Here is a 17,064-nt window from a genome sequence, read left to right on the forward strand (position 1 = left end):
GTTGCGGCTGTAGACCAATATTTTAGAAGATAATTGTAACTCCCTCTGAAAAAATATTTATGAATTCTATTATTTGTTCAACAAAAATAGATTTGTTATTTTACAAATATTATATTCATAATCATGTCAAATCAGAAACTTTCATGTTATTTATCACAACATTCTTTAAGAAGTTAACTTAATTTTCCTCAATTTCTTTATATAATGTTTATTGCCTAGCAACCATCTAATGTGTCACGTTGTTATTAACTAAAGTTACTGTTTAACATTAAATTTTTTTTTTATTCCTCATTGACAAAACCATAAACAATATCTCTTAATTAGTTTTTTATATAAAATTGAAATACTCAAAAAAATTATAAATACCTCGTTTTCAATTCCATCCTGCAACTTCATACTTTATGCCTAATATCATGTCTTTAAAGCAAGTTTCCGCATTGAAAATTATGTTAATACATACATCTTTTCTGAACTGGATGTAAATACATCTGTTTCATTAATTTTAATATTTCAGTAAAAATGAAATTGTTCATAATAATTGCACAAAAATATATGAGAGCACACATTTGTAGCAGCAGGCTATATTTATTGTGGCATGTACTTTTCAGTAGTTTTATCATCTGAGTTATCAAGTATCTGTATTAATTCTATCTCTGTCTGTATGTTTTGATTGAATTTATTACTTACAGTTTTTTATGAAGTATTAAAATTGAACACTGTTTGGTCCATTACCTTAACCTTTTCAATATTACATGGTTTATATTTCATATATATTGAATACATTTTGTTTCATACTAAACTACAAAAGTATGCAGTTTCAAATTTTCAGAGAAACTGTTTAAATATAGTTATTATTTATTAAATTTGATTTTTTAGCCATTTTTTTAAGCACATATTGTTTTGAATGTTTGTATAATCTCTTTCAGCGTGATCAATGTAGAATTTGTTTGACATAAAGTATGAAGTTGTTAGAAAAAATTTGAAATTATCTGTTTTATATGGGACTTTTTATCAAAGGCAGTTTTGTGATTGCCTTGTTTGTTTTGTATGTGTGGTAATTGTATGCACATTTAGTTTGTGTGGCTAGTCACTTGTCTGTGGTACCTGTGATATCGTAGTGGATTTTATGTGGTAAAAAAATCTAATTACTTTATTACCTGACTGGTAAGGGTATCTTTTTGTTCTGAAGATTGATATATTAGTTTAAAGCCAGATAGCTTGATTCATAATATAGCTCTGATCACTGTTCTTTTCTAATTTATTACACATGACAAATTATTTTTCTTTTACTTGTTGAGGTTAATGGAAATAACTAGTATCAATTAATCTTTTTTTTTTTTTTTTTTTTTTTTGTTCAATATGTCAATGAAAAATTAACTGTATTTTTTTTTTTGTTAATTATTTGATGTGCTCCAAAAAACATTGTTTTTTGCCTTATCATTAATTATTTATATATATTATGCCTATAAAATTTGTTATTAAATGTTTAACTTTGTTCCTCTGTGATTTATTTCATAAAGCGGTTAAAAGTAATTCACTATAATTTTCTGTCTTTTTTTATTGAAGGTAGAAATCTTTCAGGTATATATTAATATTCATATTTATTTTTTGAATGAAGTTATGGTTGTAATTATATAACTATATCTTATGTGAATTCTGTAACTTAATCGTACTATTATTTAAATTATAGAGTAATAATTTTGTTTATTCTATTCAATATTTACTTTGTTAGGATTTGGTAAAGCTTATTGAATCAAGAGAAAGAGAAGTAACTGAAACAGTTTCACTTGCTGATCATCTAGAGCAAGTAAGAGTGTTGTAAAAACCACTAATAAAATTAATTCATCTCCTTTTTTTTCTTTTTCAGCACTTATGTTGTATACAGTATCTTTGTATATATATTCAGTTTTTTAAATCCTTAATTTCAGCTCTTCAGTTTTGTCTATTCTTTTTTTCTCTTCTTCTAGTTAAGGAAACACCAAGAACAAAGAATGTAGTAGAATACATTAATTCTATTAAGTAAAAGAAAAAAATAAATAAAATAATTAAAAAAATATCCTGGGATTTTAATTGCAGTAAGGTGATTAAGTATTCATAACTTATGGTTATTCATCAGTAATGATGATTAATAATCATAAACAAAAAGATAATAACAAAGTTTAATATTTCAATTAAAGACATCCAGATTTTTATTTGTGATAAAAAACCCCAACTGTATAAAAATGATTAACTAGTATATGGTTGCTGGTAGTACAATATATTACAATTAATAATGGATTAAGAAATTAAAATGGAGAAATTATGTTTAAAATTGTCCAATTTCAATGACCTACATAAACCAATTTCTTAATTGAAGCATCAACCATTGATATTTAATCATTACTCCATATCCTTCAATTTCCACTTAATGTAATTAATTTAAACTTAATGACTGCTATATAACACTAGTTTTGAAAAATGTAACATTTTGTAATCAAAATTTCCAGTTTTTCTAAAGAATCCTGTTTTGCTGTACTAAAAGTGGGCGTACCCAACCATAACTGGACATATATACATATTCGCTGCTCATCAGATAGTTATATACCTGCCTTTCAATTATCTAAAATAAAAAAAATGATTGTTTACTTGAAAAGAATTGGACAAATTACTTACTATTTTTTACTCATTTATTTTTCAAAAATGTTTTGAATATTTCACTATTATGAAGTAACTTTGTTGTACTATATTTGTTTAAAAATATATGTATACTTTTGGAAAATTGTCTTACAGTAGAAAACTTAATATGATATGACCAAATTTAGGTTTAGAATAGCAAAATTCTGAATTAATCAGAAGTTTACCTTTATTGTGATAGTTCATATTTTCTATTACAGTATTTAAAATTTAACTTCCTGATCCTTTATGGGACTATTTAACCCTTAGTCTTTAATTTTTTCAGCTAGCTCTGTTTCCTATCATGTTTTAAAAGTTTTTTATATCAATAAAAATATTCATTCTTCTCAAGATTTGAACATTTTTAAATATTTTTCTATGAAGATCTTTATTAGTTACTCTTTCATGCTTTTATTCCCCTACCATAATTTTTCAAAAAAATAAAAAATAAAAATACAAGATATATATAGAAAAAAAATTATATGTTTATTTTGATGATATTTAAATATTGTGGCAAAATATCAGTATTTTAATAGTTAATTTGGGTCTACAGATTTCTAGTTTTTATATTTCTGTTTGTTAATTTTTCATCAAAATTATTGTCAGAAATTTTATTCTACCAGCCAGACCAGTCTACTGGATTTACGAAGCATTTGGACTATCAAAATCTAGATGTAATTAGAAAAAGATATTCAGTTTCAGCGGTATTACTTTGATTAATAAATTGTTATATTAATATGATGTGTTATTCTTCGTTGTTATGTTTATTCTAGTTTTCTTTTTACAAGATCAGATAGATTTACAAAATCAATAATTTATCATTTTTGAACTTGTAAAGCAATTTAATTTGGTGATTCCTTTATTAGAAAACATAAGCTGAATTAATTTAATTAATTATTATCTATTTTTAACATATTGCGCAGCTGGTTTTTATTTTATTATTACCATATTATGTTTATTTTTCTTTCAGCTTTCAAAAAAAAAAAAAAAAACAAAAAAAAATCACTGCTTTTTTATGTTTTTAATGTTATACTCACTAAATTTATTAGTACTTTTTTCTATCTTGTATTAAAAATATAATTTTAATTATTCATTAAAATTGCATGCATTAACTTTATTAAGATAATTCTATTCCTTTACTTGTGTAATTATGTAAATAGGTAGTCTATTTACATAATTACTTGTAATAACTACCTTGTAGACTGTAATTTTTACAATTTTATCAGAAAAAATTGAGAATTCAAAAAAAAATTATTCTTTAGTTACTTTTAATTAAAAACAAATCTTTATAACTATGATTTAACTGATTGCATTGACTGCAGAAGATAACAAATCTTTTAGTAATTTAACAAAACTGTTTAGAAACTAGGAAAAAGTCACTTTATAATATGACTTAACCTTACCTTTACTTTAATTTGTGTTCTGAGCATGTTACAAATTATTTGTTATTGTATATACTCTTATTTGAGTTTTATTTGCCACAGATTTTTTTTTCTAAAAGAATATACTAAGAAAAATTGAATTGTTGTATATATTGTAAAAAGTATATTTTTGATGATGCGGATTTACAAGCAATAATAACCCTGTTGTTAATATGTAACCTTTATTAGCAAAGCAGAAAGTTGTATCTAAAAACTGATAAAATAGTAGAAATGTAAAACTAAAAATCTTTTATTCTGACACAAATCTTATATTGTGTTGTTGAGTTGAGTGCTCTAACAGCTATGTTGTAGTTGGTATAATAGAAAAAGAGTTCCACTTTAACAGTACTAGTTTGTTTCTCCTTAGAAATATAAATAGATTTTTTAAACAAAAAAAGTGGTAAATTAAATAAAAAATAAATTATTAAATTTAAATCAGCTCTTATTTATTTAAAGTATTATTTTTAATGTATGTGATGTAGTAGCTGATTTGAACAAATCCATTTTAGTTTTTTTAATGAAATTATAGAAAAAAGGATTCATATATCACCTTCACAGACTACTAAATTTTATTTTATTAACTATCTTTTTTTTGAAAGTTTAGTCAATTAGCTTTCATATTGCAAAATTTCAGGAAAAATATTATTTTCAATTGCTGTTATGTTTAGTATACCTAAATAAAAAAATACTTATCCCAAAAATTTAAATAAATGAATAGTAACATCAAACTAATGAGTACGCTATTCTTTCAATTTTTAATAGCACTAGCACTGAGTGTATGCATATCAGTTATTTAAGATTACATTATATTGAACTTTTACATCCATCACCAACATGTTTATTGTTGACTATAATATTTTTATTTTTTTTTTAGACCATGCTAGTCAGTTTAAGACAAAATGAAGTAGAACTGGATAAAATGACTGATGATTCATCAGAGTTGGTACATATGAGTGGCGAAGCTAAAATATCTGTCAGTGTTCAACAGATTATATCTCGATTCCAATCAGTTCAAACTACAGCTAAGGTAAATGACAATTTTGGAAAAAAAAACTATACTGTTTTTACTTTTATTTTTTTATTTAAGATTATCTTTGTGTTTGAAATTATATTGAGGAAATTGTTTTATAAACATATAAATTCTGTTTTTTTTTAATTTTTAAATTTCTGTTTTTTTTTTGAAAAAAAATTGTAATTCCTGTAAATTTAAAAAAAATTTTTAAGTGTTAAAATTTAGATGACTTTTTAATTTTCTGAACTGAAAGAAAACATTGTTAGCAATAAACTTTTTATCATGATTTGAAGATGATTATTTAATTATAAAATATAATTTTAAGAGTATGAATGGAAATCATGTTATAAATTATTTCCATTCTGTTGTTACTGATCTTGTTCTTCTTAAAAATATTACTGTTAATGAATTCATAAAAGTATTATTCCATATTTAAAAAGTTTTAAATGTTCAATTATAAAAAGTATATGTAAATTTCATTCATCTTAAGAAGAATCTCATTCTTGTATTTGTTGTATCATCTAACTCAATTATGTGATAATTTTTCAATTGATTCATCTTTAATTTTATTTTATTTTCCTACACATCATATTTATGAAGAAGAATGTATATGAAATATCCAGAATGTAATAGTAAATATATTTTTGGTGCCTACACTTGTTTCAGCAATGACCTCTATGAATAATTAGAAAAGAATTATTCTTGGATTGTCTTTTTTATTCATGACTTAACTATTCAAGTTACAAGGACCGTTTGATAAGTAAAATAAACAAACAATAAACCAACAGTTATTTACAGTAAATTATTTTTCAATATAATCTCATTTTAGCTGGACACACTTAGCTCAATGATGTTTGAGGGCTGTTATACCATTTTTATAGACTTTTTTTTGTCCAAACCTTCAAAGTAAACATTTATAGCAAAAATCATTTCATTATAACTGGAAAATTTCTTTCCTCTGACCCATTTCTTTTTGTTTCAAAATATTTGGAAATCACAGGAAACTAAATCTGGGGAAGTAAAGTAGGTAGTGAATCAATTTGAAGCTCAATTTGGTCATTGCACCAACTGTTGAACTATATGTTGGCACATTGTTCACACAGAAATTCTTTATGCAATCTTGGGCTGCTTTTTTATTTTTTTTTATTTCACTGTTTAGGCATTATTATAAATTGGTATAATATTTATTGATTAATTCTTCTTTTTTAATATGATTTATGAAAATTGTGCCTTTTGCAATACAAAACAGTAGCCATGAACTTTCCAGTAGAGGGGAACTGACTGTACCTTCTTTGGCATCAGTTTTATAATAAATTGGTATAATAGTTGCTATCAATTGTTTTTTCTTTTGTAAGATTAGTTTATGAAAATTATGCTCTTTGTATTCCAAAACAGTAGCCATGACTTTCCAGCTAAGGGGGGGACTGCCTTGCTTTCTTTGGCATCAGTTTTCCTCTTGGTGCCTATTGTTTAGTCTGCTCCTTCGTCTTGTATAACTATTGATTAACCCAAGTTTTATTGACAGTTTTCAATTGGCACAAAATTTCCTTTTGGTTTTGCTTGAAATACTTTAGACTTTTGGATGAAGTATCCATTTGAATAATGTTTAGGTCAAAAGTGCACAGTTGTGGAATTCAGGATTTGGAGAATTTTTTTTATCTAAATGTTCATGTAGGATGTTTATTTGATATGCTTTCCATTTCAGCTATTGCTCTTACTTTCTCAGCCAGCAGTCTATTGACATGATTTTTCTTATGATGGGTGTGAGATGACCTATATTTATTTGCATGTGCTGGGAATTCTTTTATATCACTTTGATGAATTTATTTCATTTTACTTGTTATTAAATCTATTTTATTATTTTTTGTAGGAAATTGTTAAAAAATGTGAGCAAGCCGTAAAAGATCATGAAGTATATTTATTGAAATACAAAGAATGCTCTGATTGGGTGGGAAATGCTCAAAACAATTATAAAGCTTGTCAAGTTGCAAGTGCTACAGTTACTCAAAAGAATTTAGAGGCTCAAATTGCTCAGCTAAGCTCATTATTATCAGAAAGACCTACTGCAGTTCTTTTATTGAATGCAACTGTTGAACTAGGAGAAAAATTATATCCATCTACTGCTGTTGAAGGAAGAGAGGCAATTCGAGCTCAGTTGGAGGAGCTACAGCAATCTCTTGAATCTCTGTATGATGGTGTTTCTAGTTTGGAACGTGAACTCCAAGCTAAATTGTCAAGGTAAATGTGGAAACTATAATAATTGAAAACAATAGTTATTTATTATTTATTAATTGTAGACTTCTTCAGTTGGAAATATTTTATTATACAGAAAGGTTATTTACTAAGTTCAATGCATTTTCTGGCAAAAAGAAATTTGTGGTGGAACAATTTCTATAACAAGAATATATTGTAATGTTAGCTGTTGGGAATGATCATATTCTTCTTATTCAATGTTTTTGGTCAGGTAATGGGCCTACCTAAGGCTAGATCTGTCCAGCCTTCACTACTTCCACCTTGAATCATAAAATTCATATACATACAGATTCAAGTTATAATATTTAAATATTTAACTTTATGATCTAGATATTAAAGAGAATTTAATAGTTATAGCAGAAAATGAACAAGCCAAAAAAAAGGTAGTGAAATGAACTCCATTATCCTTTCGGTTCTCTACTTGGATTAGAGATTGAAAAGAACAACAAAGGCCTGTAATTTTAAAATCATGACTTTTAGTTTTAGAGTAAACAAGATTTTTTTCCTTTTTTTTTAATTAAGTACAATGTCAGGAAAGTATGTTATTAATTTTTTAGTTTTATTACAATTTATTTCATTTGCTGTTAACTTTATCTGATTGCTGTGGAGAGTAAACTATTTGTCTATATCTGTGTAAAATTGTTTGTATCTTAAACAGCTGCTGCAGTGATGATCTATCAAAAACTTACATAATTCTTAAAGTATTGAAATTGACTTAAACAGTTTAGCTCTTGGTCATTGAAAAGTAAGAATTATTAATTTAAATGTTGCTTATAGGTATAATATTGTTTCTTTCCTTGATCAAAGTTTATTGGGTATGGTTTTTTATAATAACAATCCATCCAGTAGTTTACTGTTAATTTTTTTTTTTAATTTGAAAAAATGTTTACACTTTGTAATATAATTTAGTAATGGGTGTAGCAATTCCAATAAAAAAATATGTTGGATTTTTTCTTTGGTCTAGTATTTTTAGTTTGGTCTTTCTAGTGTCATTAAAGATTTCAGTAGCCTACTATCACTTATTTAATAAAAACCTTTTTATTATTCTATGTTATTATGTATTTGTTAGTGTAAGGATGAATTGCATACAAGAATGAATTTATTTAAACTATTTATTATTTGTATGAGTAAATTTGTTAAAACTTTAATTAGGGGAAGACCGAACATTTTTTTATTTAGTATTAGTATTAAGATTGCTGAATATTCATTGTTATTTAGAATAAATTTAAACTAATGAATAATATCATATTAACCTGTAATAGATGGAGTGGCTTTGAAGAATGTGTTGAAAGTTTGCAACGTTGGTTGCGTGAAGCCGAAGCATCATTACCTGAAGAACCTGAATTAAAAGCCACATTAGATGAGAAGAAAGCTCAATTACAAGTATATAGGTAAAATAATTTCACTTATTTATTGTCATTACTATTAATTATTCTTAGTGACATTAATTTTAATGTAAATAAATTTCTTCATATAGGTTAGAAATAAATATATTGTATGTTCTTCAGATTTTTATATTTTTCTGATGTCTGTTATACTGAACAAATTTTTTTATTGTTCTAAAATCAGAATGTTGAACAGTGTTAACAATATATTAAATATTGTGAAATGACTTAGATATATATTTTAAAAATAAACTTATGTGGTTGAAAAATAGTTTTATACAATCTTCTGTTAATCAAACTCAGCAACAAAATAGTGACTCAAAGGCAGCATTACAGAACAGATAATATTAAATACAAACTTAATATTACTGTTTGGAAAGAAGTAAAACAGTTGTATTTTTATGGTATTGACTCCTCAATATACTACTACTCAGGAACAGTTGTGTTGTTTGGCTGTAATTAGTAATACCTCCTGGTCTGATAAAAAAGCTTCAGGCATGAATTGAAGCTGCCTATCAACATTGCTCCAACAAAGCTGAAAAATGTTGGAAATTCCAGAATATCATATCAGTCAATCGTTCAATCTGTAATGTACAATAATGTCTTATGTAATGTACATAAGAATATAAGTTAGTAAAAATAATTTATTTTCAAAATTAATATGATTCATTAAAGAAGGACATTTCTTAGAAGATGTATACAATACTATTAGAATTCATTCATTAATCCTAATCATAAGATTATGACAATGAGTAGCAATAGATGACAAGTAGTTGAAGTAAACACACCTGATTTTGCCTTGCTTGTAGAGGGGTTTGGAGGCAGATCTCTTCTGAAATTAATTTGATTACTGTTTAAAAAATTAATATAATTTATTAAGATTTTTGTTTGTTTTTTTTAAATTAAAGGGCTGTTCTTCATGATGCAACAGTTCACAACCAAGATATTGTAAAGTTACGTGATAAGATTGAGGCTTTACCGGTTCATAATGTACAAGTTGATCAGAAATTATCTACTTTGACTCAACAACATGCCAAAATACTTAAACGAGCACAGGTATTTTGTTTTTGTTTTTTATACATTTTTTTTTTAAATTAAAAAACCTTTAGAAAAAATATTGCAACAGTTAATGCACTTATAAAACGTACACTTGTATAATTTTTTATTGAATTGAATGTAACAATTTTGTTTAATATAGTGATCTTTTGTTAATTTTCTTACAGAATTTTGTGGAACGATATGAGGCTATCGTCAGTGATCACCAGCAGTATACAAAGGCAGTTATGGAAACTCAGGAATGGCTGGATGCAACACATAATACTGTTTTATTATGGGGCGATACTGATCTTGAAAGAATTTCATTGCATACCAATCTTGAACGTCTAAAGGTAATTTCTTAAATCAATCGATAAAAGATTTATTATTTACATTCATTGATCTGCGTAATTTAATTTATATTCTTATTTTTATAAGACAAAAAAATATTAATATAAATAAAAAAATTTACAAAACAATACCACTTTATTACATACCACCAATATTGTAGCTATCCACGCTGGGATAGCTAGTTTGTGACTGACCCTTCACAGCAGATTTTAAGACTACATAGAAAAGACTCTCTGACACAGTAAAAATTCTCTTTAGACACCTTCAGTTGTTCCTTATTCTTTCCTGTATACAGACATCCAGTCATTTCAAACCGATTATGCCTTCAATGAATGTTACTCTCACTTGGAAGTTCATAATTATACTTTCTGCAGAACTCATCCTGAGCTGTAACTACAGATTCACATTTAGCAAACTGCGAATCACAGAAGGCTTTCTGTTCAATAGTTGCCATCTTTGCTAGCTGTGCTGTCAAGCAGAAAGATAGGTAAGCGATCTACTGCCGTGCGCTCGATTAAAACTGTCTTTTTGCCCTTTGATTCTACCTTTAAATCAATAATCTTACACCTCATCCAACATATAAATTAAAACTCCAATATTCTTTTTTGTAGACCTATTTCTACAAAATTTGGAATTTAAATTGTGTTTTTTTCATATGTTTATAACCTTGTTTACGTGTTTCTCTATTGTCTTTATTTTAGTGCTCAAATGTATTCTCCTAGAACAAAAGGAAACAGCTTTTTAATTGTTTTAAAAGTAAATATTTTCAATTGATCTTCATTCTGTCATAATTTTTCTTACGCTACTTATCTGCAATTTAATCTTTTTCTTTCTTGGTAAGAGCAAATGATTAACAATGATTATTATTTGAATATAATAATCTTGATTTCTTGATACTTGATGCAAGATTTTTTTTAAAAAAGAAAAAAAATAATGAATAAAAAATTGTATAATTTTTATATTTTTTTTTGTTTAGAACTTACAGCTAAGTTTACCTGAAGAAGAACCAAGGATCGCTAATATTAAAGCTTTGGGAGAGAAGGTTCTTCCTGGTACTATAGCTGAGGGACAAGTTAATGTAAGAGCTCAGATTGATTCATCTCAGCAAGAGTGGGAGTGCTTAGTTTCAGCTGTCAAGTAAGTTTACAGATAATTAAGATAATCTAATTTACAGATAATTAAGTTTACAGATACTAGAATTTAAAAAAATAAATGTTATGAAAATATTTTGTTTATTTTTTTTATTTCTTGCATTGTAATTTGTAAACCTGTTGTTATTATTATCAAAAAGTGTTAAAATATATGTGTAATATTATGAAAAATAACTAAATATATATAATATTTATACAGCATAATAATATATTGTAAGTAATAGTAGTATATGTAACTTTTCTAAGAGTAAGGTTTATTAGGTTTTTACATTTTTATTTAGTATATTAAAATTAAGTTATTAATTGAATGCATAATTAACCACCTAGTTATTAAGCTGGTTATTGGTTATTGAATGCTGGAAGAGATTTAGGTAATCTGCTGTTATTGTGTAGCCAATGGACAGGAAACATAGCCCTTGAGTCATTCCACAGATTCCCCTCTCAGATACCAAGCATGAAATTACTCTTCAGGTCTAGGATTTAGCAGGTTCTAAGGGTCAAATCCAAATCTACAGTTGCAGAAGAAAAAACAAGAAAAAAGGGATCAAAGAGGGAAGGGATTGTGGTGGATTAGGACATCCATTAAATTGGCATTTAATGAATAATTTATTGTAATCTTCGTTAAGTAACATTTATCAAGCAATTGATTACAGTAGATCGAGGTAATTTGCCATCTAGCCCAGGACCCAATCCATTTATGACTGCATACTCGCGCTCCTTGCTTGCATTCTTGTTTTCCATTACTAAGCAATCTGACTCGGTCTGTATATTTCCCACTACCTTAATCTTCATTAAAATTTGAAAATAAACTGAATGTTAAGCAACTTCTGATATTTATCAATATTATATCAATTTATCAATATTATAATATTGTTCCAATATTTTTATTAAAAAAATATTGGAACAATTGGGTGATAATTTTGGCCAGAAAACTGATGACAGATCCTTGACAAGTTCTTTTTGTAGGCTGTTTTATATCATTTTTCTTATACAAATTTTTGATATGAGGCAACTTTAACCATAAAATTTACATATTACATACTAAGTAAAAATTAAAAAATTCTTGATTAGCCAAATGGTAAATTGATATTGATTCTTTTGATTTATTATTACATAATAAAGTAAATTGTTATAGGTTTAGCTAATAGAAAAATCTTTTCAACATTGATGTCTAATATTTTATTAATAATAATATAAGAGTAATGCACTTACATTCATGTAATGAAGAATCTGTTTATATAAAAATTTGTTCTTTTCTAGACCAAAGTAATAGATGTTTGGTATAGTAATTTTACTGTAAATATAAGCAGCGCATAGCATATAAAATTAACATCATGTGAAACCATTCGTAGGACTTCAGCATGCAAACAGCTACAGTGGATCATTGTCTTATTTGGTTCTTCAGTAGTAAGGGAGCTGTCAATTTCAGTTTGTCTTAAATTAACATATTTCATCTATTACATCTAGTATGTGATTTATTTTATATCTTTTATTCATTTACTTGGAAACATTTCTAAAAAAAAAATTGAAAATGTATAAAAATTTGGTGAAGGGGAAACGTTTATTTTACGTGTTACATATTTTCTGCTGCATATTACATTTTTGAAGTTAATAATTTTCTGTTAATTTTTTTTTTTTATTGGTTGATTCATGGGTACCACTGTGTGTATGTTTTTTTGTATCTGAGTGGGCTATTAGAACCAAAAACGAAAATTTAAAACACTTTAAAATGTATGTTGTGTTGTTATAAAATTAGAGTTATACCTTTTAAAGACAAAGAGAACTAATTCTTTTCAAATAATTCAACTTGTTGATCAACAGTATAATATATTTTGATGTATAAATTAAGTTTTATTGAATTCATTAAATATTACTTACAATCTATATTGTTGTGATGTGTTGTAGATCAACAACAGATGGACTAGAAGCAAAATTACAACAATGGAGTGAATATGAAACTATGAAAGAACAGTGTCTTGCATGGTTACGTGAGACTGACACAAAACTTCATGCTATTGATTTGAAATCAACTTTAGATGAAAAGAAACAGCAGCTTGAAATACTCAAAGTACGCTATTTTTATAAGCATTCTCTTGTCATTTTATTAAAAAATTTAAGCTTAAAAAAGTAAAATCTTTATTGTTTAGAGCCCTATGTTTAATGAAGAAACATCTGTTTTACCCCGGTATTGGTCTTAAGAGTATTTCCTTTTTAAATATTCATTATAAATGTATCCTTATAGATTTTGGTTGAAATTATGGTGGTATTTAAATAATATTAGATCAAGTTAGCCATTTGATGTAGTTAGCCTGCTGGCTTCTAGATCAGTTTTCAATTTTTGGATTAAATTCCCAGCAGGAGTCTGAACTTGCATATTTCATCCATCTCATCTTTCTTGTTAAAATACAGAGTGTTTATAATTCCTCGATTTCAAGTATTATCTAAACAGAAGTATATTTATAGTACTTATGTATTTTGAAAGAGTAAATTTTGAAGCGTTTTTATTTGTGTTTAATACACTTTGATGTGTGCACCATTCGTTGTCCTGCACATATACAAACGGTAATCCTCTTTCCATGTACTTGCCAGTATGTCAGGTGTAACGGATGCTACTGCTGCAGCAATCCTCTCCCATCGGTGGTTGATGTAATGGATTTTCTCAATCATAAAAAAATGGTCTTCACATGCCCCCACAAAATGGTCATGCCTGAGCTCCTTGCGATTGGCCCTCCTCTTCCAGTCCATCTGTTTTGAAACCAAATGTTTAATGCAGCAAGGACATGGTTGCTGTAATATGGTGGAACACTGTCTAGCTAAAAGAAAATTAGTCTTTATTTTTTTCAATGTTGTCAATTTGTGGGAAGATGTAAAGTTTGAACATATCACAGAGAATATTCCCCCCCCCCCCCCATTAATTGTGCTATACAAAAGTGAATGGGCCCACAATATAGTCATACATCAATCTGTACCAAAAATTCACTTTGGAGAGTCATGCTGATGTTCGATAATTTCATGTGGTGGCTTTGATCCCCAAATCCTGCAATTTTATTGATTTATTAAGCTTGTAATGTGGAATGTCACCTCATTTAAAAACATGACATTTTTCAAGTAGTTTTTCTCATTTTCATCAATGTTCTTAAGTGTTAAAGCTGCAAACTCAAATCTTTTCACTTTATCGAGTTTGATTTTAATGTAAAAGTTGTATCTTATAAACACATAGTCTTAGCCTCTTACACACCACTTTGTACAGTGTAGATTAACTCTATATCATGCCTTGTTAATGACTTTTTGGGCTACATGTACAAGATGCTCAGATCCGTTCCACAATCTATTCAGATACGGATTGCCTGGTGACATCACCTTTAAGACTTAGCCTGTTTCCTTAAACTGATTAAACCACTGAAGTATTGTTTTATTCATATTTTAGGCACAATGCCATCACACTCATATCAATAATTATGCTGAACTGTGATAACCGATCTTGTTTCGATAAACCAAATCACACACTGAACTTTCTACTGTGGTGTCATCATGACTAAGAGTGAGACTGCCAATTGGATATGCAGTGAAAGTCACACAGTGGTGTCACCCACAATGAATATTTGTGATGAACTGAATAATATAATGAACATAAATAGAAAACCGGATACTTTTAACTGATTCCATTATTTCATTACAATTTTTTTAAACCAAGGAATTTTTTTATAAACACCCTGTACTATGTAGAATAATGTGTAAGGTCATATGGTCACCAGAAGTTATTAGTGAAATAAAATTTTATGGACCTTTAAAAATGTGTGTATATAATTTAATAGTCGTTATATATGTGTATATGTAATAGATTTGATGAAACATCTGATTATTTTAATATTAATTGAAAATTATAATTTAGAATCTTATTATTTTTTGATTTTCCAGCTTAATTTTATTTAATTATTCTGGAATTTCTGTTTAATTTTATCTACATTAAGTGGGAGTGACTGAAAAATAGATCCTCACAAGAGCAACATATATACTGAGGCATACATGCCCAATCATTAATAAATTGCAAAAAATTCTTATCTTTTAATTCATTACTCCTACAATATTGTCAAACAATATTCTCCCTAAGTCGGAATTGATCATCATTTCGTTTATTTGTTTTTTTTGTTGCCAAGCATTTAATCGCTCTTTGGTTTGATATAATTCTTCTGATCGTAATTTGTGTACACATTCTCTAGTTTTCAAATTTTCTCTTTATTGGCATCATCCTCTCTTAATCTTTTTATTCTTTCCTTGGTCTTAATGTTTTCTTCCTCTTTATATTTATCATATTCTCTTAATCTTTTTATTCTTTCTTTGGTTTTAACATTTTCTTCATCTCTATATTTATCATCTTCTCAAGGAACTTTTACTGTATCCTAATATTTCATGTAAGATTGTTGAATTAATTATTGTATAAATATTTGATGTTAATAAAAACTAATATCTCAGCAGTTGTGTAACTGTCCGGTTTATTAAAACATTGGAGAGTTGTATCTCACTTTCAAATGAAGTGCAGCAAAAAATGGATATATGTAATTCAATAGGCGTAAATATGTATATAGAGATAAAATAGATGAACATATTACAAATTTTTATGATAATAATAAATTTAAACCCTCGTACCTGATAAATAACCACATAATAAAATACCTAATAAGTAATAAATATAACGATTCGTCCAATTTATATAATTTGAGGGGTATTTATAAAATTAAATGTAATGATAGTGAGTATGTTTATATAGGAAAGACCACTAGATCCTTTAAGGCTAGATTCTTGGAACATTTTAGAAATTATAAATAGGTAAACTGGGTTTCTCTAATATATCTGATCACCTGATTAAGCATAAATATACAATATCTAATATTAGAAGAAATTTAAAAATACTGGAAATTAAAAAATATAATATGAATATAAATAAATAGTAAGGGATTAGACATTTTAGTAAAATACTATACATATAAACATAAAATAAATTTAATTTGATCAATCTTCAGGCTGAATATGAGAATGATAGTATTTTGAAAGCTGCAGTAGATGGCACCACTGTCTAGTTTGGTAGTGATGTATAATTTAATACATTTCAATCAGTTTATTAAAGTAAGTTCAGTTTAATGGACAACATGCATAATTGGTTTACGTAAATTAAATTATTTTTATTTGACTTTAATTTGAATTTTTGATTTTTAATTTTAATTTGATTTTATGGCTTGACATCATAATTTTACATTTGTAGAAATTTTTACAATTTAATTTTAATTTAATTTTTCATGTTTTTAAATTTTGTTTTAATTTTTAATTTAACTGAATAAAAGTTTAAATTCTTAAAATAAAAAGATAGAAGGTTTTAAATTTTAAATAACATGAATAAATGCATGATAAGTTATTATATTTTATGAAGTTTAGATTGTAGTTTGAGGTGAATACATGAATATGTAATGCACCTGACGATATGAGTAAATCACAAAAGCACTCCTGCATATATAGTGGAATAAGATAAGTCATCCTTCTTTATTTATTCTGTACTTTGGTTGATCTAATAAAATAAAATAAATAAATAAATATATATATATATTAATAAATATCAAAACAAAATATAGTAAATAGAATAATAATTCTATATTCCTAGGCTTTGTAAGTTGTAGCTATAGTTAAAAATTGTCTGTAATATTGTACAAAATATTATTAAAAGCATAATTTTTCTCACATTATCCCATATTTATTGACATTTTCAAAAGTATATTGAATATTGAATACATTGTTTTTATAATTCATTGGAG

General features: G+C 26.6%; 1 protein-coding gene across 2 annotated transcripts in view; it reads left to right on the forward strand.

Moving 5' to 3' along the window:
- Positions 1-17,064, forward strand: part of Msp300 (Muscle-specific protein 300 kDa) — a 764,465-nt gene that overhangs the window by 567,689 nt on the left and 179,712 nt on the right. For both annotated transcript variants that reach the window (XM_075369201.1, XM_075369200.1), the window contains 8 exons: positions 1,733-1,807; positions 4,948-5,100; positions 6,956-7,323; positions 8,601-8,729; positions 9,632-9,779; positions 9,947-10,111; positions 11,086-11,246; positions 13,166-13,328. In XM_075369201.1, coding sequence (XP_075225316.1) covers positions 1,733-1,807; positions 4,948-5,100; positions 6,956-7,323; positions 8,601-8,729; positions 9,632-9,779; positions 9,947-10,111; positions 11,086-11,246; positions 13,166-13,328 — 1,362 coding nt within the window. The remainder of the gene's footprint in view (positions 1-1,732; positions 1,808-4,947; positions 5,101-6,955; positions 7,324-8,600; positions 8,730-9,631; positions 9,780-9,946; positions 10,112-11,085; positions 11,247-13,165; positions 13,329-17,064) is intronic.

The sequence above is a fragment of the Lycorma delicatula genome, chromosome 6 (genome assembly GCF_047948215.1).
Source record: "Lycorma delicatula isolate Av1 chromosome 6, ASM4794821v1, whole genome shotgun sequence".
In the NCBI taxonomy this organism is placed as follows: domain Eukaryota; kingdom Metazoa; phylum Arthropoda; class Insecta; order Hemiptera; family Fulgoridae; genus Lycorma; species Lycorma delicatula.